At 42.7% G+C, this 23425-nt stretch overlaps 1 protein-coding gene across 3 annotated transcripts in view; it reads right to left on the reverse strand.

The window, feature by feature from the left end:
- The window catches only part of BRAF (B-Raf proto-oncogene, serine/threonine kinase), a 161321-nt gene that overhangs the window by 111076 nt on the left and 26820 nt on the right, over nt 1-23425 (reverse strand). For all 3 annotated transcript variants that reach the window (XM_019489347.2, XM_019489346.2, XM_014608758.3), the window contains exon 2: nt 7666-7767. In XM_019489347.2, the coding sequence (XP_019344892.1) occupies nt 7666-7749 (84 nt within the window). In that variant the 5' untranslated portion in view covers nt 7750-7767. The remainder of the gene's footprint in view (nt 1-7665; nt 7768-23425) is intronic.

Consider the following 23425-nt stretch of genomic DNA (forward strand, 5'->3'; position numbering starts at 1 on the left):
CGCCAATATCAGCTTGCAGGGACGCGTAGCTTTCCTTAACATAGAGAGCTACACCCCCGCCCCTTTTCTCTACACGATCCCTCCTGTACAGGGTATAGCCATCTATCCCCGTGGTCCAGTCATGGGTGGAGTCCCACCAGGTCTCCGTGATCCCTATGACATCGTAATTGTTTGCACTGAGCAGGAGGATGAGCTCCTCCTGCTTATTCCCCAAGCTCCTGGCATTTGTGTACAGGCAGGCAAGTGCCCCCTGGGGGGCTCCTTCCTTAGTTACACTACTGCTCCTACCAAACAGAGCCAGTTGGGATGAGTCCTCCTGGCATGAAAGATGTCTCCTGGTGGATTTCCTGAGGAACCAGGTAAGGGAGATGCAGAGGAGGTGACTAGGCTGCAAAGCATCTACGAACATGAGAACTTCAAAATCGAAACAATAAACAAAGAGACCTCCAGACTGTGAGGAGCCCAAATGCAAGAAGTTACTCATCTGGTCTTCTATTACCCGGAGATGCGGGTTTTCCAGAAAATTTTGAATTGGAAAAATTTTCCAATGCCCTAAAGAGTGTGATCTGATTTGGCATGTTTATTTGTCTTATATTTAGTAAACAAAACTAAAAAAGTTCCTCCATGTTAATTTTATGTCCCAACAGCCACAAGTATTTGAACTGAAATACTTGATTAGGAAAAAAATTAAATACAGCACACTTAATGTGGTTTAAATGTTATATCCAAACAAATCCAAAGCTTTACGTGGAAAGAAATTACATTTTTACAAATATAACAATAAAAATAAAGACAATACACAACAGCATGTACTTCCCTTACATTGTTTATTTAAATTTAAGATAAAAAATTAAAGGCACTGAAAAACTGTTGAGATGCTAATTTTAGCACACTTAAAGAACTGTGCATAACATTCCAATGGTTGTCCACTCTTCTGTGCAAGAGAGTTAAACTCTGTTGAAGTAGGTCACTGCAGCACTCCAGTATCACTGTCACTATCTGTAGAATTACTTGCACTACTTATTAGTTCAATTCCAGAATCAGATTGAGGCAAAACTAATTCAGAACTACTTGAACCACATTCTCTTTTGCTAAAGGATGGTTTTACCGATAAGTCTATGGGCAAGGGCAATTTCTCATCACACTGCATCTTCTTTACTAACTGTGCTTTTGACTGATTCTCCAGAAGCAAGAGATTTTGAGAAATAGAAACCAGCTTAGCGGTGCTTTCAACTGTTTGTCTATTCCTCCTTTTTGTCTTGATTGAGCTGAAAGCCTTCCAGTTCCATTCACAAGAAGCTGATGTTGGCGGAATGCTTAGGATCCTTAGAGCAATCCTGGATAACAGTTGGGTGTTACAGTATCCCCTTCCACCATGTGAGGAGACATATTCTCTGCTACCCACCAAACTTGCCTAATATTGTATTGGCATCCATTAATTATTACTAATGAATTTTATGAAACAATGAATTTTTTTAAAACGGAAAATTTCCCATGGAAAAATAAAGCACTGGAAAATCTTTCAGAAAATTTTCAGTTTTGGAAAATTTTCCACCCCACATCTCTGCTATTACCCCATGCTGCTCATCCATGTGGACACTAGTGATACTGCCATGGGTGACCCTGAGCAGGTCCAAATCTACTAGAGGGTTCTGGGCACTAGGTAAAGGGAACTGAGGCTCTGGTTGTACTTTCATCAATTCTTCTGGTCAAGGGTAAAGACCCAAGCAGAAGCAGGCATCCTGGAAATCAACATGCAGCTGCACACATGGTATCATCTGCAGGATTTTGGCTTTTTGATCATGAAATGATGTTCCAAGGATTGGTGGGCAGAGACACTGTCTACCTGTTGGAGCAAGGGAAGAGTGTCTTTTCACACAGGTTTGCTAAAACCTAGCAAGATGGGATATAGCAAGGTAATACAGGAGACTGGAGATAAAAAGAGCAAGGTGACCAAATAAAAGTCAAGAAAAAGGAGACAACATGGGGAATCAACTGTGTTCTAAGAAGGACATTAGCAGGATAACTGGCTAGTCATTTGAGATGTTCAAAAGCTAAGCATGGGGAATAAACAGGAAAAACTGGAAGTCCTAGCACAATCCTACAAGTATGAAGTCATTGGGTAAACAAACTTGGCAGCATAGTTTACATGCCTGGAATACTGTCACAGATAAATATAACTTGTTCAGAAAGGACAGGCCACATTATAAAGGAGACAGTGTCTCTGCATGTTATATCTCACACACCCACCCACATACTGATTCTGAGGTACAGTATAAAAGTGGGAGGCAGAACTGTTGAAAGTCTCTAGGTCAAAGTAAGGGGGGAAAACAGCAAAGAAGATATCATGGTGGGTATCTGCTATACACAAACAAACCAGAAGGTCGAAGTGGACAAAGCCTTTTTTCCCCAATAGCTAAAACAAAACATCTATACTGCAGGACCTGGTGCTAATGGGGGACATCAATTACCATGACACCTATTGGAAGGAGTATGTCGGATTCATAGATGCTAGGGTCGGAAGGGACCTCTGAGGATTATGGAGTCCGATCCCCTGCCAGTGGAGTCCCCTGCTGGTCATGTGATCCCAGCAAGGTGCTTGTCCAGTCTCCTCTTAAAGACCCCCAAGGTAGGGGAGAGCACCACCTCCCATGGAAGCCCATAAAGGGTTGTACATCTATACAGAGATAGATTTTTTTTGGTGCAGATCCTGGAGAAGCTTTCTAATTTGCTGTTCATCAGTAGGATGGATTTGGTTAAGAATATGAAGGTGAATGGCAATTTCAGTAACAGTGACCATCAAATGATGAGAGCTCAAGATCCTAAGGAAAAGAAAGGAAGAACCAGAATAAAAACTAGATTTCAGAAAAGCAGACTAACAGATTCTGGGAACTGGTGGGCAGGCAAGAATCAAAGGAAAAGGAATCCAGAGGAGACCACTGTCTCTTTAAAGTACAATACTAAAGAAGCAAGAGCATGGTATCCCAATGCAAAGGAAAGATAAGTGCACCACGAGATCAGCCTGGCTAACCAGCAAACTCTTCAATGAGCTGAAACTCTCAGAGGAATTTTACAAGAAGTGGAGACTTGTCCATATTATTAGGGATAAGTATAAGACTACCACATAAGCATGCAGAGAGAACACCCAACAAGAAGGGCAACAAAAAAAAAAAGCACTTAAAAGTATCGCATTTACTCAAATACAAGACAATCCTGAATATAATATGGAAATTGTATAAGCTCATTGTAATTTTTCAGGAACAGAATCTAATTATTGGAAGTTTTTCCCTGAATTTGTCTTCCTCTCACTGATACAGCAGGGAAAATAAATCGAGGGGAGGTCAAGTAGCTCCCTTGCCCTCTGCCCCCCACCCAAATTTCTTCCCCCTGCATCCCCTTCTCTCCCTCCTTACTGTCAGACCCTGCTCTCCCTAAAAACATGGAAGTGAGAGGCAGATCTGAAAACAGTACCTTTGAAATAAACATATAGGCCAGGGGTGGCCAAGATGCGGCCCACCAAGCCATTCTGTCTGGCCTATGGGGCCCCCTAAAACATTTAGAAAATTATTATTTATCTTCCCCTGGCTGCCTGTCATGCGGCCCTCAATGGCTTGCCAAAACTCAGTAAGTGGCCCTCCACCTGAAATAACTGCCCACCCCAATACAGGCAAATGACTATGGGTACCAATAGACTTAGTCCATCTAGAATTGATGCATGTTGCCTTTTATAAAAACTGCTACAAGTTTAAAAAACAGCTATTCCATAAACACATTTTAAGCAGCATTTTTGTACTTACCTATATACAGTACAAACTATGCATGATATTAGTCCAAAGCCAAAAGACTCACGATTTACCATATACAGTAGTTCACTGGACTGGGCCCACAAGAGTCAACAGCATTTGAAGCCACGGTGACCTCACAGCTTAGTATGCGTGTACACTGCAGATACCCCCCACAAAGGACCCATGTGCTAATTAGCCCCCCACTCATGACCGCAACCAGGTGTTCTTGTCACAATTTCTGGGATGCTCCAAAAATTTATATACAGGTGAGGCACAGGGAAACCTAGTCTGGCTCCACCTCATAGAGGGCAGAGCTACCCTAATCATACGTGACAGGCCGAGGACGAGACAGAGGGATTCTAGGTGAACTGTTTAGGGCCCCATTTGGTGATGTTTACAATACATTTAAGGCTGGTGAAGAAACAGGAATTATTGGAAATGGGAAAGATGCACAGCGCCAGCTATGGAAGTGAAGAGGAAGTCCAGATAAGTTCAGTGTAGTGGCTCATCGTGACTTGAAAGAGTCAGCACCAAAGGGGACTGTGCACACTGGACACTATCATCTCTCTTATTCAAGTGGGCTGCACGAATCTATGCTTGTGATAAACTCCCATCAGTGTATTTGCCCAATATGGGCCATGTGTTTTATAGTCATGCTCAGTGTTGGCCACATTTTATCAACTTCATAGCTGGTTTTCTACTGAGCACATGATGTTGCTTTTGGCAGCAGTTTAATGATAGGCAATGTATTTAGTGAGGTTTCCTTCCATACAAATGTAAAATAAGGAACTCTCCTACTCCCCCCCCCGCATGCTGATTGAGAGGAAAAAAAACCTCATCCCATATATGAGTAAATATAGTATATTAGAAGAGGAAGGCCAAGGAAAGTGTAAGTCTTTTAGTACAGCTTTTCTCAACCTGTGAGTCGCAACCCAAAAGTGGGTCGCCAGAATATCTGAAAGGGTTGCAAACAAACGTTATGGATGTATCAACAAACTTTTCAAATGGATTCTCATTTAAAGGAGAAAAACATGGGAAACCATGGGTTTTCCTTTGCAGGCTGGCAGAGCTCTAGCCTGCAAGGGGCTGCTTGGGACTCCCACATGTCCCCCACCCCACACACTGGGTGGCTAGGGTTGGCCAAGGTTTATAAATGGGTCCTGGTACAAAAAAGGTTGAGAACGACTGTTTTACTAAATGCAAAGTACAAACTAATAATGGTTGATGAAGAGAAGGTGAAGTATTTAATTTTTTTTTACTTCAGTCTTCAAAAACAGGTCAGATGATGAGTGCAGTTGGCAGCAAGGATGGTAGAGAAGATAATCAGGCTAGAGCAGAGAAAGAACAGGTTACTTATGGAAGCTGGATTTCATCAAGGATGAACTGCATCCTAGAGTACTCAAGGAATTGGCTGAGGTAATTGCAGAACCATGGGCTATTCTCTCCAAGAGAGACATAGTGGACAGCACACTGAATGAGCCAATGATGCGCTCTTTTTTGAGAAGAAAAAAAAAAGTCAATAGCATACTGGGAAGCATTAATAGAAACGCAACTTGCAAATCAAGGGAAGTGATTCTTTCATTCTGTTCAACACTGGTAAAGCCTCATATCTAGAGTCCTGCGTCCAGTTTTGAGCATCACACTTCAAAGGACATGGACAACTGGAAAAAATCCAGCAGAGCACAACAAAAATTATCAGAGATCCAGGAACCATCACTTATTATAAGAAGATTGGAAGAACCAGGATTGTTTGGTCAGCAGCAAGGAATGAGGGAGGGGTCTGATAACAGTTTTCAAATACCTAAAGGGTGGTTATTTGAAAGATGATGATAGACTATTGTAGCCACAAGGTACTGGACAAGAGGCAGCAGTTTTAAAACTGCAAGAAGAAAAGTGTAAGTTGGACAGCAGGAAGAAATACCTAACTATGAGGGCAATTAAGTAATGGAACAGATTACCTAAAGAGGTTATGGAATCCATGGAAGCTTTGGAAAGCAGGTTAGAAACACTGTGGTTTAGACAGGGATGATCCTGTTTGGATCAAGGGGTTGGACTAGATGACCTCCCAAGGTCCTTTCCATCCCTAAACAATTCTACTGTATACAGAAATAACTCTCGGATTTTCAAGTATTACCCATTTTCTACTCTAAATATCCTCTCCCTGCTTCCAGTAAAAATGTGTTAGATATTAGCACCTTCATAAAGTCATTAATAACATACAAGTTCTTGGGGTTTGTTTTTGTTTTTGGGGTGTTTGTTTGTTTGGGGGGGGGTGAAGATGCGCAATTTAGACAGAAGTCAGTGGCACAAGAGTGTAATGAATTACCTATGCCAACACTGAAAATCTGGGCTTGATATTAATGTTAAAGCAACCCAATATACAACCTGTAACAAAACCACAGAACACAATTACTATTAACCATAAAAAAAATCTAGTTAGCCTGTATTAGTATCAATACCTAAAGGCAGAAGAGAGACATTAATTGAGCTAATGATACCAAAGTAGTAAATGCATTAAGTTTGCAAGTATACAGAACCACTGGAAGCCAAACTTCAAGAGTTAGAAAACAGAGACATCATTATCAAATAGTAAAATGTAGTTCAAATTGTTCTGGTACTTAGATAAAGCCTAAAATACAGTATTTACTCACATATAACATTCACCTTTCCCCACAACAATTATTCTTCCAAAACTGAAGTCTAAGTCACTAGTGGGGAAGCTGATTTTTCTGTTCAGAATAGAAGCATTGAAACACTGTAAGAAGGCTGCTGCTTTTTTTCCTTCTCTTACCTCAAAGAGCTACATGGAGGGAGGGGCAGAGTCCAGCAAGGGCAGATCCAAGGGGTTGCAGTAGTGCAGACACACCCTGCTTTGATTCTTGCTCCACCCAAAGTTTAAATCCAACTGCCCAGCAGCAGCAATAGCATTTTCATTTAGGCAGAGCTGAGGGAGACAACGGACTTCATGGCTCATCATAATCTACCCAATTCCTATTCATTGCTCTTCACTCCAAATCTTAACAACCCTCTTTCCTTTTTAACGGTCCTGATGTTCCAATAATCAACCTACCTTTTCTTTGGCAACTTTGCTATCTGTTAGCTACTCCTGACCTCTCTTCCCTGATTTCACATCCTGCAGACCGGTTTGAATTCTTTTCAAAATCCTAGATCCATCACACTCCAGACATCTCACACTGTATCACTCTTCACCACCACCTCTGCAACTGGCCACTCTGATATGCAGCCAGAACTCTACTGCCTTTTTTTCTCCCTTTTGTTGGTCTGACACACATCAAAGAGTTTGGTTAAAGTACAGACTACTGAACATACATTCAGGAAAGAGAAGGGAGAGCAGAAACATGAAAACAAACCCAGCCACAGGTCACCCACCTTCCGGGATCCCGAAAGCATGGGTGTAAACTTCTCTCCCAAACGTGAGGCATGCTCCAGGGTGCTCACTCCCACCCGTTCGTGTTGGAGCCATATCACTTCAATCCTGAATGTTCTACCTGGAATACTAGGGCACTATATGCAAGGACACCTCTACCTGTGACTACTATGAACCGGTTCTCAGTGATATTTTGGAATGGTTCAACTGTTAAGTCTGTCCATACTCAAAGAGTTAGTTTTACTCTCTAACTGTACTTACATGCCTACTGAAGTGGTTTGCTGTCTTTTCTTCATACACGTACATGCATGCTGCATCTTGCCACGGTAGGGACAGACTTATATTAATGGCTCTTTTCCAAATATTACAAGTATAATTTGATTTTATATATAGACAAGAAAATATTTTGCTACCTTTACACTTCAGTTTAATGTATCAAACATTTGAAAGTACGATCACCATCTACGAGTTTATATGATATTCAGAGCTTACCTCTAGGTATATTGATGGTGGGTTATGCTCTCCTCCAAACTTGTCTAGCAGCGCCTCTATGTGTTCTTGTGTCAATTTAATCATCTGTTTGATATTCCATACCTAAAATACAAATATATACATCTACATGTAATTACAAAAGATAGTCAAAAATGTATCTTAAATAACTAGAAAACATGAACTTGCTTATCTTGCAAGTAAACATAGTTTTTACTTAAAAGGAAAAAAAGTATAAAATCCACATTTTACTGAATTAATTATAGAGTGCACCCTGGACCCAAATGAATTATTTTGGGTTACAAAATTCAACAAACAATGAAAACACTTCAGTCTTGAAGAAGGGAGTTGGTTAAAGTATAGGGTAATGGTTACAAATTATACTTTTTAGAGAAAAAAAAATTACAGGTATGTACATATGTTCTCTTAACAGGTATGGGAGCCCAGCTCCTCAGAGGTCTTAAATGAACTCATATTTTGAGGGAAATATCTCACTAATTCACCAGTAACTACTGAGGACTAAGCCATCCCTAAAATAAATAGAAAGAAGAGTTAGATCTCCTCTAATTCTGTAATAATTCTGGAACAGAGTCTATAATCTTCACTCTCATAGCCATAAGACCAAGTTCAAGTAATAACAGCATGTAAAACAATGCAGAGAACTCTATATGGCTGCCTTCCAAATCCGTATGTAAACTCAAGACACTGGCTATAGAGGCCAAATTTTCCCTGAACTCATAAACAAATGTTTTGTTAATAGGACCTTGAAACTGTGGCCTTGCCAAGAAGCAGCAATGATAATGCAACTCTATTTAGACATCTGTCTTGAAAATAGCAAACTTAGTATACGCAGGTTAAAAGAAACAGAACACCAAACAGATATGATTTGTCTGAAGTCTAAAGGCTTTTATTTGATAAATTCATGTAATAAGATCCCGCTGGAATTAGGTGCACGTTTGGGAAGAGTATCAAAAGGAGACTTAAGACAGAATTTCAACATTACCTTTGAAAGGCATTTAGTAGGAGTACACACTACTGTATCTTTAGGATACCTAAAGCTTTTAAAACGACATACTGGTTACCCACTTCCCAAAACATGTTACATTTTAGTGAACATAAGAATCCCAGTCTGCCAGTGTGGCTGGAGACCTTCTGAGCTTTGACCCTACTAAGCTTATGGAGTTGGATTTTCAAAAGCTCTCGAGTTATTTCATAATTTTCACTGGCATTCAATGAAACTTCTATTCAAGTCATTTTAACACTTATGCAAAAATCTATCCATCTTAAGGTAAGGTTTCAATCTTAATATCCCTCCCCTACACTAACAATTCTATATATATCAAGGGTTAGGAGAAGACTCTTCTTCCAATTGACATATTGGCTTTCTGTTATAATCCCCACTATAAACCTCTTAATTTCTTCACTGGAAGTTGGACAGTTAATGACTTCATTCCTTCCTGCATGGCTATCTTCTATTTTGCATCCAGCAACCAATATTCTGAACTGCAGCTTCTTCTATAATGCTAGAGAAGTAGAAATGATAAAGGGAGACACTACATAGCAGCTGCTGAAAAGGAAGCAGGCAGCCCTTCTAAAAGGGGAGGAAACTACCTGAAAAATTCACAGAGACAAGAGGGAAAGGAATAGTGAGTACGATTTCTAGAATCCATCACCAGCTCCAGGAGTATGGGAGAAATCCCTTCACCCATAAAAAAAGCGAAGCTGAAGTCCCAGAAAGACAAAGTAGCTGTTACGTGTGTTATTACGAGCAGCAGAAAGGACACAGCAAGTCACCTACTATTCCTCTTCACCATGAATCATGAACTTGGCCTATCTGTCGGAAGGACTCTGCCAGGGAAGTCATCTTCAATTTACTTTGTTAGTAAGGAATGATAGGTACATGAATTCCTCACCCCTCTAACCCAATGGACAGGAAAAAAAATCCATTACTAGTGGACCATTAAGCAAGTTACACAGAACATCAGTAATCTGTTGATCACAGATGAGTCACAAGTATCTGTGGCATAATTCGCTCACGAAATATCTACCAACTCAATCTGGGACAACTGTTGTAGCTCTAATAATGATGCGTATTCTCTGCCTACAGTTAAGCTTTTTCTTTGTTGATAAGTATACTTGGTAGGAGTATTCTGTGGAATGCCATCCAATAAATATTCACAGAGTTTCTGATGAGCCATAATTAGCCTACCTGCTTGAATGGACCATTTTTTGGGTGTATCAGGTCACCTATACCAGGAATGTACAAAGACCAATTTTTGAAAATTAAGCTTTATACAGATACACTGCATCCCAGTCAGGAAGAATCTAAGATTACTTTAATTTGGACTGAGGGACACTCAGTTCTCTCTCAATTTCAGTTTGATCCTAAGCAAGCCAGTGCTTTGCAGAGGTTCTGAGCCACGCTTGGTTTAAGAATGACTACCACAACATAATACCCAGATAGTGTCTTTAAGCATTGTACGCACACTGCAGTTACAAATGCGGACATCAGGGCTATTCTCAAGACTTGGATCCTTTCTAAAATCTGCTGGTTATAATAACCTCTCTCTGTTAGGTTGATATGATATCATCAATAGCATCTTGTTAAGAAAGCCTCACGTCCAGACAGGGCTCAACATGACATATTGCCATGTTACCACCTATGTTGAAAAATCCAGCTTTCCAGATGCTTATTCCATACATTTCATAGACATTAGGGCTAGAAGAGACCTTGGAAGATCATCAAGTCCAGCCCCCTGCCCAAAGGGCAGGAAGTCAGCAGGGGTCATAGGATCCCAGCAAGATAGACATCCAAATGTCTCTTGAAGGTATTCAAGGCAGGTGCTTGAACTACCTCCGGCAGCAGTCTATTCCAAACTTTGGGGGCTCAGACAGGAAAGAAGTTCTTCCTTATGTCCAGCCTGAAACGGTCACGGAGGAGTTTGTGACCATTCAATCTTGTCGTCCCCATCTTTAGAATGAAGACAATTGTCCCCAATAGTACAACCAAGTGCACTGTCTCCTTACATTTATCCAAACAAAAACTAAGTCTACAAGCTCTAACGGTTCTGGAGATCATTCCATCCTGGGAGCTACGTTTTACTAGAAAAAAAATTCTATTTTTGACCCTAAAAAAAAAAAAAAAGCTATAAGACCTGCTTAAGGTTACAGAAAACATTATTGGATAAAAGAACGATTATACGATTGGACACAAACTAGGTGCAACACATTATGTGCTTACCTGTTTTCTAGAATAATCAAAACGTAAAACAACCAGAATTATTAGCACTGTCCTATAAGTAACCTATGATGCAACCAGTGATTGGGCCACATTCTCTCCACATATGTACTGGCAAAAGTAGGGAGAGCATAGCAAGTCACCGGACTCAGAAGTAGTTCAATTATTACATATTTGTCATTTGTACTTCTTCAATGAAAATTACTGCATCCTTTATATCCATAATGCATCTGTCTTTTATGCAGAAGTATAGCTAAATTAAAGAAAATATTTCTGTTTTAATTTAGATTCATAGATGTTAGGGTCGGAAGGGACCTCAATAGATCATCGAGTCCGACCCCCTGCATAAGCAGGAAAGAGTGCTGGGTCTAGATGATCCCAGCTAGATACTCATCTAACCTCCTCTTGAAGACCCCCAGGGTAGGGGAGAGCACCACCTCCCTTGGGAGCCCGTTCCAGACCTTGGCCACTCGAACAGTGAAGAAGTTCTTCCTAATGTCCAATCTAAATCTGCTCTCTGCTAGCTTGTGGCCATTGTTTCTTGTAACCCCCGGGGGCGCCTTGGTGAATAAATACTCACCAATTCCCTTCTGTGCCCCCGTGATGAACTTATAGGCAGCCACAAGGTCGCCTCTCAACCTTCTCTTGCGGAGGCTGAAAAGGTCCAGTTTCTCCAGTCTCTCCTCATAGGGCTTGGTCTGCAGGCCCTTGACCATACGAGCTGCCCTTCTCTGGACCCTCTCCAGGTTATCCGCATCCTTCTTGAAGTGTGGTGCCCAGAATTGCACGCAGTACTCCAACTGCGGTCTGACCAGCGCCCGATAGAGGGGAAGTATCACCTCTCTGGACCTATTCGTCATGCATCTGCTGATGCACGATAAAGTGCCATTGGCTTTTCTGATGGCTTCGTCACACTGCCGGCTCATGCTCATCTTGGAGTCCACTAGGACTCCAAGATCCCTTTCCACCTCTGTGCCACCCAGCAGGTCATTCCCTAGGCTGTAGGTGTGCTGGACATTTTTCCTCCCTAGGTGCAGCACTTTGCATTTCTCCTTGTTGAACTGCATCCTGTTGTTTTCTGCCCACTTGTCCAACCTATCCATGTCTGCCTGCAGCTGTTCCCTGCCCTCCGGCGTGTCCACTTCTCCCCATAGCTTTGTGTCATCTGCAAACTTGGACAGAGTACATTTGACTCCCTCGTCCAAGTCACTGATGAAGACATTAAAGAGTATCGGTCCAAGGACCGAGCCCTGCAGGACCCCACTGCCCACACCCTTCCAGGTCGAGACCGACCCATCCACCATGACTCTTTGGGTGCGACCCTCTAGCCAATTCGCCACCCACCAGACTGTGTAGTCATCCACATCACAGCCTCTTAACTTGTTCACCAGTATGGGGTGGGATACCGTATCGAAGGCCTTCCTGAAGTCCAAGTATACGACATCCACCCCTCCTCCTGTGTCCAGGAGTTTCGTAACCTGGTCATAGAAGGAGACTAGATTGGTCAGGCACGATCTGCCTGCCACAAACCCGTGCTGGTTTCCCCTCAGCATAATTTGCCCTGCCAGGCTCTCACAAATGTGAGCCTTGATAATTTTTTCAAAGACTTTACCAAGGATGGAGGTGAGACTGACTGGCCTATAGTTGCCCGGGTCCTCCTTCCTCCCCTTCTTGAAAATGGGGACCACGTTAGCCCTTTTCCAATCCTCTGGGACTTGGCCTGTGCGCCACGAGCGTTCGAATATTCCCGCCAGTGGCTCTGCAATGATGTCGGCCAGTGCCTTCAGCACCCTCGGATGGAGCTCATCCGGGCCTGCCGACTTAAAGGCATCCAGTTCTTCCAAGTGACTCTGCACCGTCTCAGGATCTATGTATGGAAGTCTGGCGCCTTGCTGCTGCCTCTCTACAACCTCAGTGAGAGACTTGTTGTGCCCCTCACTTAGGAACACTGAGGCAAAGAACTCGTTGAGGAGTTCAGCCTTGTCCCCCCTGTCTGTTACCAATTGTTTCTGCATTTAGTGGCATGGGGTCGTGTGTGTGTGTGTGTGTGTGTGTATATACACATATTTATATATTTATTATATTTTATTTTTAATTAATTTATTTTTTGCCAGGAGAAATCAGATTTTCTTAATCTGTTTGTTAGGCTATTTAAGCTAAATGCTGTAGCCCCACTAGACCATGTTGAGGGGACCAGATCTTCAATGAGAGATTTGTAGGAAACCAGTTACCTCTCCTCTGTGAAAAGAAGAGCTTTAAAGATTACATCAGCATATACAAAACAAACAACTGAAAGATCAGTTTTCCACCTTAAATATCTTGAGAATTCTATGGTGAAATTCATGTTAACAAATGACAAAGAAACATCTGACAAAGTAGGCTGTAGCCTATCAAAACTCATGACTGAATAAGTTAGTCAGAAGTGCCACACTGCCCTTCCTTCTGCCTAACTTCAGATGAATATGGTTAATTCTCTCTCTCTACCAAGGTCAACAATGCCTGGAGAAACTTAATTTTGGGATGATAATCTAATAAATACTTTAATAAGTCTCTTTTGGGTTCCAAGTTCCTTGCATGTTCCACAGAACTGTGAAAGATTGTGTAGAAATCCTACAAGTCCTGACACAAGAGTAACTGGAAGAACCATATATTAACAGGGAACAAGTGCTTTTTCAAACTCACATGCAGCATGGATATGCTCCACCATGGTTAGGACAACCTTCACAACTACCATTTATGTCATCCTTGTCCCTCTAACAATGTACTCGTTTAATCCAGGCGGACCCAAAGACTTTCGGATACATTTTAACATCTTGTTCACAAGCTTGATTGTTGTTTGTATGTATGCATGCATTAGGCCTGTGCAAAGCAGCTAGTATTCGCTTCAGATTCAGCCAAGTCAGGGAACAGTGATTTGAATCACTGTCCCAAATTGATTCAGCCGAATCTGACTCAAGATTTGGCAGCTGCCAAATGAAACAGGCCCCCCATCCCCTCCCCGCTATCCCAGCACCATCAATGGCTGCCCCACCCAGCCCCAGCATCACGGCTCTTTAAAAAAAATAAAATAAAAAGCCCAGCATTCGCTGGCTGCTGACAGGCAGGGGGAGGCAATCCCCGCTGCCCCTCACTTTATGGGGGGCTCTGCCACGAGCCCCCAGAATCCCCGACGGCAGCTATGGGCGAGTGCAGGGCCTTTTAAATTTTTTTTAAAGAGCCGGGACCCTGGGGCCAGACAGGGCCGCCATTGATGGGGCTGGGAGAGTGGGTGGAAATCAGGGGGCGTGCAGGGAATCTGGGGCAGGCAGGGGATGGGGCCTGGCAGGGGTCCCCCCATGGTCCCCCCCCCCTCCTCCAGGCCTAACCTGCCCCCTACTTACCAGCATGGAGTCACAGAATCATAGAATCAAAGAAGTAGGGTCGGAAGGGACCTTGTAGGTCTTCAAGTCCGACCCCCTGCCTGGGCAGGAGGAAAACTGGGCTCAAATGACTCCAGCCAAGTAGGCATCAAGCCTCTTCTTAAAGACCCCCCAGGGTAGGAGCCAGCACCACTTCCCTTGGAAGTTGGTACCAGATCCTAGCCACCCTAACTGTCAAGTAGTTCCTACGGATGTCTAATATAAACCTACTCTCCAACAACTTGTGGCTGTTATTCCTTGTTATCCCGGGGGGCACTAGGGGAAACAAGGTCTCCCCCAAACCCTTCTGGTCCCCGCTAGTGAGTTTACAGACTGTCACTAGGTCCCCCCTCAGCCTTCTCTTGTGAAGGCTGAACAGGTTCAGGTCCCGTAGCCTCTCATTGTAGGGTCTGCCCTGCTGTCCCCAGATCATACGGGTGGCCCTCCTCTGGACCCTCTCAATGTTGTCCACATCCCTCTTGAAGTGGGGTGCCCAGAACTGGACACAATACTCCAGCTGTGGCCTGACCAGTGTTGCGTGGAGGGGGAGGATCACCTCCTTGGCCCTACTTGAGATGCACCTGTGGATGCACAATAAGGTCTGGTTAGCCCTGCCAAACATGACCTCGCATTGTTGGCCCATGTTCATCTTGGAGTCAATAACAACTCCAAGATCCCTTTCTGCCTCCGTGCTCTCAAGAAGGGAGTTTCCCATCTTAGAAGTGTGCTGCTGGTTACTACTGCTCAAGTGCAGCACCCTGCACTTGTCAGTATTGAAACACATCCTGTTTTTGTTAGCCCACCCCTGCAACCTATTCAGGTCTTGCTGCAGTCTTTCCCTCCCTACTAGCGTGCCCACCTCACCCCAAATTTTGGTATCATCAGCAAATTTCGACAGGTTGCTTTTCACCCTGTCGTCCAAATCGCTGATAAAGAAATTGAACAGTGCGGGCCCAAGGACCGAGCCCTGGGGGACTCTGCTGCCCACTTCCCCCCACATTGAATATGACCCGTCCACCACCACCCTCTGAGTGCAACCCTTCAGCCAATTTGCAATCCATCTGACCGTGTAGGCATCAATGCCACAATCGCCTAGTTTTTTAATGAGGATGGGGTGGTCAACAGTGTCAAACGCCTTGCTGAAGTCCAGAAAGACTACATCCACGACGACACCTGCATCCAGTGCTTTGGTAACCCATACTAAAATCAATCTTCAATATACAGGGCAGATAACAGGGGTGGAAAATTGCATAGGAGAGGCTCTTCTCCCTTCTCCAAACATCTACTGACAAAAATCATTTTTCCAGGTCCAGGTCCAGCTCCCTGTGGCTCCCAATTTATTGGTCTCCTGATTCGATTCAGATTCAAAGATTCAGCAGCTGAATTGAGCCGAATCGCCTCCGAATCGAATCAGCACCCGAAGCTTCGCACAGCCCTAGTATGCATGTATGCAAGTGTTGGCAGTGGGAGAGGAAAAACATTATCCAACTGTCTTATAAGAAATACTCCATACTTGGTAACCCAAACTGTGTCTCCAATTATCAACATTAATCATATTATCCTTTCAGATGCATTTATTTACAGTTATTTCAAGAGTATTTCCTTATATTACATCAAATACCAAACTGTTTAGAGTCTGACAACAAATCATGGAAAATTACTACAGGATTTAAAAGCTACATACAACTGGATTTGGTAACAAACTGGGAGAGAAAACTACCTGTGGAACATGAAGGAAGTAGCTGTGGGAATGAGGCTGCTATACAACTACTCTGTCAAGATTTAAGTGGGGTTTGATTCCCCTTTCCAAATAGTGCTGCAATGAAGTTAACAGTCTAATGCAGCTATGGAGACAGCCAGAAGATCCAGGTTCCAGATGCAGTTACACTTATCCACTGTGGGTAGTCTTCATATGTTAGTTTTGTAAAGTAAGCAAAAAGAATTACCTACTCTAAGTCGTTATAAGGCAATGAAGACACTAAAAGAGCTTACAGCAACTCCATACAGTGAAGACCACAGTACTCAAAAACATCAATTAGCAACATTTTCAGGCAGCAGGCCAGATTCCCCTGCTGCAAGACCACCACCAGAGCTCCTGGGCTCCATGGAGGTCAGATCTGGTCTGAGGGCTGTAGAGTGCTGCTCTAAAAGGCTTGGGATATGAGATTTGGTGGCACATACTCAGGGGTAGAGTTTTACTCTGAACATGAATCAGTTTAATTTTTCAAGCAAGAAAAAAGCAACATGCAAGACCTGGTGACTATCCCCCATGTTAGATGATATTGTACCCACAATTACTGGAGGAAGGGAAAGGTCTCTCTTGCTCCATGAAAAGAAAAAGTCCTGTGCAGATTGAAATTTATAAGCTGCAGATGATTTGTGAGCGATTTATTGGCACACCAATAAAGAAAACTTCCAAAAAGGCAACGTCCCCTGCACTCATTTTCCATGGCAATTGCTCTTAATGAAGTAAGATAGCAAAGGCGATATTAATATTCCCCGATTACTTGCCACCAGTAGACCAGCAGTGCTCAATCTTTTTGCACTGTGGGCCGGATGGGCAGTTCCCACCCTGGGCACACAGGGGTAAGCCAGCATGGCCCAGCCCCAACCCTGAGCTGGGTTCCTAGGGCTTGGGAATTTGGCAGCAGAAGAGCGGTTGCAATATTAATTGCCAATACTCCCCACCACCAAATTTCCTGATCTATGGGGAACCACAAGTCGGATACCAGACCTCTGTAGGCCACATTTGAGCTGGGGGTTGAGTACTCCTGAGCTAAGCAGTTCAGTACTCATGAGTTTCCAGATGGACTTTTCCTCCATTTGTTTCTGCTCTTTTGTCCATAAGCATTTTGATAAAGGCAAAAAAAGACAATTCTTACTAGCCAATTATAGTTCTGCTTGCACCATACAAATTCACTACCCTTCCCCAGTGGAGGTTAAAGAGGAAGTAACAATAAGACACAGAGGGCTACAACTTGGTCAAAGAGTTTAAGTATCATAATATAATTGAATATACTGTTAAGTGCATGGTAATGTGTCATATTATAGCTATATTATTAGTCACCCGAAGGGTCAACTCTGATGGACTAAAGGCACTATGATAGTTTGCCAATAGGGCCGTTTTGGGTCAGGATAGAAAGAGACTATGCCCCCAGCTGATGTTATATCAGCAAAACCCCGACAGTTATCATGACAGAGAAAAGAAAGCTTCTGTCATCTTACCTAATACAATTTGGGCAGGTGGCAGTAACTATCCCTAGTACTGGAAACGGTTCTCTTAACTTAGCTAAATCAGTGTACCTCCATAATACTGACAAGCCCCAAATCTGCTAATTCATATATTTAGCTAATAGTTTGGCTCACTACCTCTGCTGTCCCCCCTCTCCTCATCATATTAGAAGATAAGTCACAAACAACATAGAAACAATCATTTTCACACAGCAAAAACAGGAACCCTACTGAAAGGGAAGAGGGCAGCTCTAATGTGAGCCTTAGTAAAATTTACATTACTGTAACTAAAGTTTGCTGCCTCTTATTTCAGGATTTATTTCATTATCAGGGCATCTGGTGACAGCTACTCAAATTTTGTTTGCAAAATGCTGTTAGCCCTCTTTGATAAATTTACAGAATCATAAGTAACAGATATTTGTAATTTACAATTTTTTCCTGTTTAATTCTAAAGGCAACTGTGGGTGCCCCCTACCAAGTTCTGCTCTTAATCTGGATGAATCTTTTGAAGTAGTTCATTTGTCACTTTTCTCCATCTTCATAACCTTATCAAACATGGGTTGCCTTGTTTGTTTTTTGACAATTATAAAAAAGAAAAAGTTTAATTAAAAAAAAAAATCAGTATGAAGACAAGGTGAAAGTTTCACCTTTGAAGCTGATATGGATACTTCTATAATCTGCAATCTCTCTTTTTCCTCCCCAGTAAGAATTTAACCAAGAATCTCAGTATTTATAATTCAAATTCACTTTCATTTCTTTACTCATATCATCCCCTATCTTCTGATATTTGCTTTGTGAAAGAACTTTCCTCTGAGTAACATCATTAGATGAGAGGTTACAGTAATTGATGACAGTCTATTAAACAGCAGTTTGTAGACAGGAATATCAACTGTAGGTATTAATAATTCTTTCATTTAGATCATTAAAAAATAATATGCTATGGCTAACTCTGCAGATATAGTTTAGCATTTGATGTCCCTTCCAGGTGCTATATTTCCTGCATTTTCATTAAACACGTTTATCCATTTGGCAGTAATTCTGTCACGGTAAGGAACAGGTAAATGCCTAGATTAAATGTTGGTGAAGACCATTTCATTCATGCTGGCTTGAACATAAACTAGTTTAAAGCTGACTAAGGAAAATTTGAAATCTCTTAATGGCTATTAAAAAAGTGACAGCAAAATTAGTCAACAAAACTAGGACATAAACACTGATCAATTTTCTTGATTTGGTTGAGAAGAGCAAAACTTACAATACAGCACTAAGAGAGCTAGCTGTCATAAAACATGTCATTTTGCTCCAAATTTAACACTGCAGAAGCTATTGTCCTATTGCCAGACTTTCAGTTCCTTCCATTTAAACTCAAATATTCATTAGAACTAGTGGACAGCCACCCAGTAAAGCAGCCACATGCACACATTTTAGAAGCATGCTCTAATCCAACAGAGCAGCCTTACTAATTACATTGGCAAGTACCCAAAAATCAACCTGAACTAATGTAGTATTCTACTTCTAGCACTCTTGCTTCCAAATTGCCAGGGCAGAGAACTATAACTATCAAAATCATTGAAGAGAAAGCTTCCAAATATCTTAAATACTGGACAACCCGAATAAAAAAAATCTAATGCAGTGATTTTGACCCAGGGTGGCACAGCACCCTGTGGTGCCACAAGGTACTTCAATGGGTGCCATGATACCTGGCCCCTATGAGGAAGTAAACTCTGGCTCTTCTGCACTCCAGGCATCATACTCCCAGGGGCAGATCCAGAGAGGGGTGCGGAGGTGTAGCTGCACTCTGCCCTTTGAATCCTGGTACAACCAAAGTTTAAAACCAACTGTATGGCAGTAACAGCAGCATTTCTATTCAGGCAGCAGTACGAAAAGAAACATTTAACCATTCATATACTGAAAGCTGGTAATACTTTACTGGTTATTGCTCAGTACAGAGCAGAGAGCATTCAAGTGGGGGGGGGGGCGGCGCGCGGGCGGGAAAGCTGCGTGGTACACCTGAAGGCAGCAGGGCAGGCAGTAGGGAAGAGTGAGAAGGAACAGAAGGGCAGGGGGAAACTAGTACATAGTATGATGGGGAAGCATCAGGGGAGTCTCTAGGGGCTCAATCCTTCTTGCTGCAGTGCAACCCTGGCCTCTTTCCTGCCACCTGCCTCAAGGCATGCATGCACAGACTGCTGGGAATGAGCCAGGCCAGGGCTCTGCAGACCCCGATGCAGCTGCTTGTAGCCTCCCTATTACCTCCCATGGCCAGCCTAGGCTCCAGGCAGACCCCTGCCACACACCACCGAGCCCAAGCCACTCACAGTAGGGAGCTGTCAAGCAGCTGCACCTCAGGGCACATGGCAGAGAAGGGGTCAGGGCTGAACTGCTACAAGAAGAATCAGGGCCCTCATGACTTTTCTGTCATACAGCCAGAGGCATGCCTGCATCTGCTGCCAGCAATAAGCCAAGCTGCGGCTCTGCAGCCCCTGGTGCAGCCACTTGCAGCACTAGCCCCCAAAAACAGCAGCAGTGGGCAAGGTGCTTTCCCAGCCTACTGCTGCTGCCAGCACTCAGGGCTGGGGCTAGCTGCAGGAAGCAGCAGCAGCAAGCCCTACCACAGCCTCATAAAACTGTGATGGCAGCAGCAGGCAAGGGGCTTTCCCAGCCTGCTGCTGCAGGCTAGAGAACAAGTGAGTACAGGCAGGGGCCAGCCCCCAGTAGATACATAGCATCAGTTAACCATTTAACCAATAACATTAGGGGAGTTTAAATGGGTACTTAATTAATCAATATTTACATCCCTAGGCAGCAGTGACTGAGCCAATTGACCTCAAGGTTTATAATCTACCCAATTCCTTCTAAATTCTTTATTTCACAGGTCTTGATGACCTTTTCTTCTTTTAAATGGTCCTGATGTTCCACTAAACAAACTAGCCTTTTTTCTGCATTTTGATCTGTTAGCTGCTCCTGGCAATGAAGCTCCTATTTCACAGCCCTGCAAACTGTTTTTTACTCTAGCTAAAAACATTATCTTAGGTGTTTGGGGTGGGGAGGGGAATTTTCAGTGAAGCACTGGATGCACTGTCAAGATGGTCAAGAAGGCTAGATTTTGTTTCACAAATCTGAAAAGTCAGGTCTGTTTAATTCTAATGACTGCAGAACCAATGAAAACATTTTTTTTTTTTTTTGCCTAGTATGTTGGGTTTTTCATACATAATAAGTGATATAGCAAATGAATGTATATACAGTGGAGTCGCATCTTACGCGGGGGTTAGGTTCTAAAGTCGGTGCGTAAGGCGACAATTGCGTATACTCAAAATCACACACAGTCCGATGAGATGCTCACACTATGAGAGGCACGCGGGAACTGAGACTGACTGAGGGAACAGCAGATTCACGTCTCCCATCTCACGCTCACTCCAGCGTATACGCTCATTGAGTGGAATGGCAGGCGGACTTGCCCGCACTATTTAAATTGTTATTTCTCTCTCTTTTTTTTTTTTTGCTGAGCACGTATAGTTGAATTAACGTAAGTTAAATGCGTGTATGATGCAACTCCACTGTACTAGTATTTTTATATTTGTTTTTATTCTGACCTTTAACTGAATAATATAGCTCTAGGCCACTGGCTTATTACTAAAGCTTGTAGTTTAGCTTTATAAAAATATGCACTGTTATACAACGTCATGATGCACTATACCATCTGCACCCCTCTTTTCAAAATCCTAAATCTGCCCATGTTTACACCTGCCAGTGTCCCAGCAGCACTCCCCACAGCCCCTCCCACCAGCTCCAGGAGCATGGGAGGAGCAGGGGAACAACTGTGCTCCATCCCTCCAACAGGCTCTGCATCAAAGCCCATGTACTCCAAGTGCCATGCTCTGCTGCGGGCAGGCAGAAAGATACTGCAGACCAGTATTTTTTTCCATCCTAGTTTCTTCTCCTATTCTTCCAATACTCTGGGAGGGGAATAATCCATCATTCAAGTCTCTAGAAGAGCAGCGGCTACGGTAGGAGCCACACGTATCACAGACAGGTACAGACTATGGGCAGGGAGGGGGCAGGCAAGGAAAGGGCAGGGCTCAGAAGCCTCCTGCCCCTACCCACCTTCACTTGACACCAGCCTCTGCACCAGCAGCCACTGTCACCCCTCTTCTACCTCCTGCAGGGGCAGCTGCCCCATTCAGGGGTCTAATGACCCTCCCCCCAATCTGCTCTGCCAACCAGCCCCTTCCAGCACTGAGCACCATGCACCACCATTACCATGTTCTCAGGGGTGCCCAGTCTGCCGCAGCCTGCCCTGCCATTCCACAAGATTCTTTTAATGGTGCTGTGGGGTTCAAGAAGGTAAGCAATGGAAGAAATGAATTAGTCTTGAAATAGGATGTTACTAAATTGAGAAAAGTTAGAGGGGTGCCTTGAGTCTAAAAAGGTCAGAAGCCACTGATCTAATCCGTTCAGCCCTCAAAGGGTACCCCACACAAACTATTATTGTGTTTTGTGAGTATATTCTGGCCTAAAGATTTCAGCAGGAAAGGGAAGGGAAAAAAAGCAAAATCAAGTGGAGTGATTCATTTATCATTTTTCATTCTTAGCTAAGAAATATTTGACACTTCCAATTAAGACTACTTAGGTTTTATATACTCTGTTTTCTTTCTTTCTACAGATTGTCATTCCATAAATCTCAAAGCACAATAACAAAACAGCGATTACCCCCTTTTTAGAGGTAAGTGAACTGACAAAGCGAAGTGAATTATTCATGACTGCAGAAAAGGCAAAACTTAACAGAACTCCAGTCTCCCAACTTCCAATCCCAGATTTTTCTACTGGACCACACTGTCTACAAGAGTACAAAAGCAACAAGGGTAGTTAATTAACATTTAGTGGAGACTACATGCTGTTTTTAAATTGTTAAGTATTTGCAACCTGCCTGGAGAGGGAGGAAGGGACAGAAAAAAATTATTTTGGAAAATAATAATGTTTTCCAGTTTGCTGTAACGCACTCTAGTCATCCTTAAAGGGTGCAAAGGACCATTTAATTTGGAGAAACTGAAAAAGAAAAGCAATGGGGGGGGTGCCCATTTTAACTAAGGTAGGAGGGATGGGGGTGTTTTGTTTGTCTGAGCCAATTACATGTTTGCCTAAGCAAACTGGAAATCTATTAGTATAGAGAATTTGGTAGAAAAAACAAATCTTGCAGCTACCCAAATGCTAGGCTGCAGAATACAGTAACTTATACTATGCTTCAAAACAATGTTAAGATAAACAAGCAGAAGAATTTTTTTTTTTTCAGTTTTACAGAGATTTGCAAGCATTATCATTTTTTTTTTATTGAAACTATCACTTTCTGGAAGATAACCCATGTTGAAAGCTGTATCAGGTTATAATTTGATTCAACCTAAAAGATGGATGCACAGATCCAAGTGATCCCCAACAGCTGATTAAGTTAAAAAAAACAAGTTAAATCTGGAAGAAAAAAAAACTTATATCTCTGTAAATTTCTACAACAATCAGAAAAGCAACAGTATGTGCCCATCCCAAACCTCCAACACATGACCCCTCTTAACCTTTTCAAAAATTCCAGCAGTCATAAAAGTAAAAAATACAACAGAATCACTGCAAACATTGTGGAAAATGAATCAAGTGCTTATTATACCTAAATGTTGATTTTGCAGAGTTTTTCAAACATAGTTAGAGAAGGAGTTTATGGAACAGAATAGGAAAATTAGGTTTATTAGTCTAACTTCTGACATGCCTAAAAACTTGTCATATACAGGGAATATTTTATATCAAGTTACCAGAAAAAACAAAAAGTCATTAAGCCCATCATCTAATGCAGTGTTTCCCAACCTTTTCCAACCCAAGGCACACTTACATTAATAACTATTTTCCACAGCACACC

The sequence above is a fragment of the Alligator mississippiensis genome, chromosome 4 (genome assembly GCF_030867095.1).
Source record: "Alligator mississippiensis isolate rAllMis1 chromosome 4, rAllMis1, whole genome shotgun sequence".
Lineage (NCBI taxonomy): Eukaryota > Metazoa > Chordata > Crocodylia > Alligatoridae > Alligator > Alligator mississippiensis.